Consider the following 2,644-nt stretch of genomic DNA (forward strand, 5'->3'; position numbering starts at 1 on the left):
AAAGAACATCAAATCTCAAATTTCCTACAGATCCCAAGAAGTTTTCGAGCAAATCACCACCCGCTTGGAAATAAAGTAGGTATAGAGCATAACTGATAAGTGATAACACGAACTCGAAGTCCACCTAAATACAATCCTAAAGAAAAAATCCATCAAAGCATACCCATGTAAACGCCAGCATCAAGTTATGTATCAAACAAGCCTGGCTCACATCTAAATCAAAAGAAAATAAAAATTGACTGCAATGATTTCAACACATTCATGAATAGCCATCCACGTGTGTTTGGTAGATTGGAAGTATTTTGAGCACAAAACATGGCACTTAAACAGACATTGCATAATCCGTTGATATCAAACCCAGTATGCTAGCTGACAGGCGTTGATGGCAAAGCTGGAAGACTTGGTATAGCGACCCCCAATGATCCTGTTTCTAGTCTCTGCGTAAGATCTTCCACGGGCATCATCACCACGTCGCTTCTCATCCCAATATCAGTGGCATAGCGGCTAGCACAATAAACCCCAACAGCAGTTGCTGCCATCCCATATACATTGGTAGTGACAAGACGCAGCGGCGTTGATAAAACAGCAGCAAGAGGACCGCCAATAATGGACACTGCTTGTCCGCTTTGCCCCATTGTACTATGATCCAAGACAAGTAATCCTGTCTTGCAGTAGATAGCAAAGTCTTCACAGTTACTTTTGAACACATTATAACATCTAAAACCATTATTAAGAAGGTAGTTTGCACGATGGACAACAATGTCATCAGGGTCTGAAACTGCAAGAGTACAAGTTCCTCCGCGTGCTTTTGCAAGAAAGAGAGCAGGGTTAACAGCATACTCGAAGCGATAGAGAACACCGCCAGCAAGGAAGCACTTCAAACATGTCGAAACAACTCCATGACTTTCTTCAGTCAAAGTGCAGGTTGTGCATGGAACATGACCTCGGCTTGGTCCTGAACTCACCAAAACGAAATCCAATATGGTCCCTGTTCCTACTTCTTGACCCCGTCTGGTGAAATGAATTACTTTGTCATCCCCAACATAGATGCCTGCACATTTGAGTAAATGCAGTTAAAATCCTAAATCTACCAAGAAAAAATGATAGCGTTAACAATTTAAAAAAAAAAAAACTTAAAAAGATAAGCAGCACATGTAAGATCGATCAAGTTATTAAGAGATGTTGACCCAATTTGCTTCCCCCCAACCACTCTGAGTTTCTCTATGAGAAGAATATTAATTTTAGCATATTACAAAGATCAAAGTAACACCATCAACATCTGAGCATAGGGAAAGTCGTCCCCTTTTCCCCTTTCTCGTGTCCAAATGGCTCATGAACGCCGAAAGCAACCCAATAAAATATCTACGCTCCCAGCTTCCTTATTAGTCCACCAGAAAATGGAAACGCATTAAGCAAAATTGACATCAATTCTCTAACTGGTGCTATAACATGTTTTTCCCGAAAAAAGTCGAGTATTGAATCAATTAAACATAGTTTGTAAACAACATCCTAAACCTTGATACGAAAATAAATTTCGATTCCAACAATTAGAAAAATCATGGAATCAGGGGATGGTCGAAAACATAATTCTAGATTTTTCACAATTCAACCCCAAATCGTTATACTACCGTTATTAGCAGCACCCACGGCCCAAAAAATACGTGATTTGTGCTTTTACTGAATCCATACTCTTATTTGCCCTTGCCCGAAAATATGGCAAAAAAAATAAATGTGAACAACATACAAATAATATAAATTCTGACCAAAAAGAAGAAGAAAAAAAAGGATAGAAAGGAGGAAAAAGGGGGTTGCAATCCTGACCATGGTGAGCATAAATATAAGCAGTACGCCAGGAATAAATATGATCCCCTGGTTTGAGGCTGCCTCTGTCAATTCTGTTCACATCTCCATTCATCAAGATACAAGTTCAAAACTTTAATTACTGTATTTCGTCGGTATTAATCCAAAACTGCCAACAGACAAAAAGAAAAAAAAAAGATTACAATGATCCAGCAATCACACCTGTTAGAGAGCAGCCCCATTGGTTGTTATTGGCTAGAATTGAAATGATCCGGCAACTGAAGGGAACCAGGAGAGGATGCGATCGGATTCAGACGAGTTTGATTTTACTTTCCCAACTTCGAAGGTTATATTGAGAACCGAAAAGGTGACGCTAAGTTGTTGCTGAAGACAACCGCTTGGGTTCGCTTTGCCTTCAAGATGTTGAATTTACGAGAATACCCGTTGGTTTCGTTATTTTAAATACTTCGTCATCAAGGAAATTATTAGGGTAAATTCCATTTTATCCCCTCAAACTATGCCCAAAATCTCACTTCAGTCCCTAAACTTCAAAATGGAACATTTAAATCCTTAAACTATATAATCCGTCCCACTTTACTCCAAATTTTGACGAAATGCACAAAACCTAACAGAATAGTTGCCAATTCATTTAGGTTATAATTATAATTTAATTTAATCAAATCTAATTGGGACATAAATGTAATTTCATGAGACCCAATATAAAAAAAAAAACAAAGAGTCAGAGAGATAAAGATAATTTTACCTTTTTAATTAATAATAATTAAAGTTTTGAGATAAAGATAATTTTACCTTTTTAATTAATAATAATTAAAGTTTTTTCCCT

The 2,644-nt window shown here is 37.6% G+C and overlaps 1 protein-coding gene across 1 annotated transcript; it reads right to left on the reverse strand.

Annotated features, from left to right (window-relative positions):
- LOC113774563 lies at positions 1-2,166 on the reverse strand. The gene is made up of 3 exons (XM_027319107.1): positions 2,023-2,166; positions 1,822-1,895; positions 1-1,051 (listed from the first exon to the last, which is right to left on the reverse strand). Exons 1-3 carry the CDS (start codon positions 2,040-2,042, stop codon positions 366-368), a joined length of 780 nt encoding a protein of 259 aa, XP_027174908.1. The 5' UTR covers positions 2,043-2,166; the 3' UTR covers positions 1-365.
- Positions 2,167-2,644: the final 478 nt, after the last annotated feature.

Source organism: Coffea eugenioides, chromosome 6 (assembly GCF_003713205.1).
Source record: "Coffea eugenioides isolate CCC68of chromosome 6, Ceug_1.0, whole genome shotgun sequence".
Taxonomy (NCBI): domain Eukaryota; kingdom Viridiplantae; phylum Streptophyta; class Magnoliopsida; order Gentianales; family Rubiaceae; genus Coffea; species Coffea eugenioides.

Excerpts from the sequence above, each read along its gene's own strand:
- LOC113774563 (XM_027319107.1), bottom strand. The coding sequence starts at position 2,042 with ATGGGGCTGCTCTCTAACAG. Across the intron at positions 1,896-2,022 it reads ATGGGGCTGCTCTCTAACAG|AATTGACAGAGGCAGCCTCA; the intron begins GTGTGATTGCTG and ends AGATGTGAACAG. Across the intron at positions 1,052-1,821 it reads TTATATTTATGCTCACCATG|GCATCTATGTTGGGGATGAC; the intron begins GTCAGGATTGCA and ends TCAAATGTGCAG.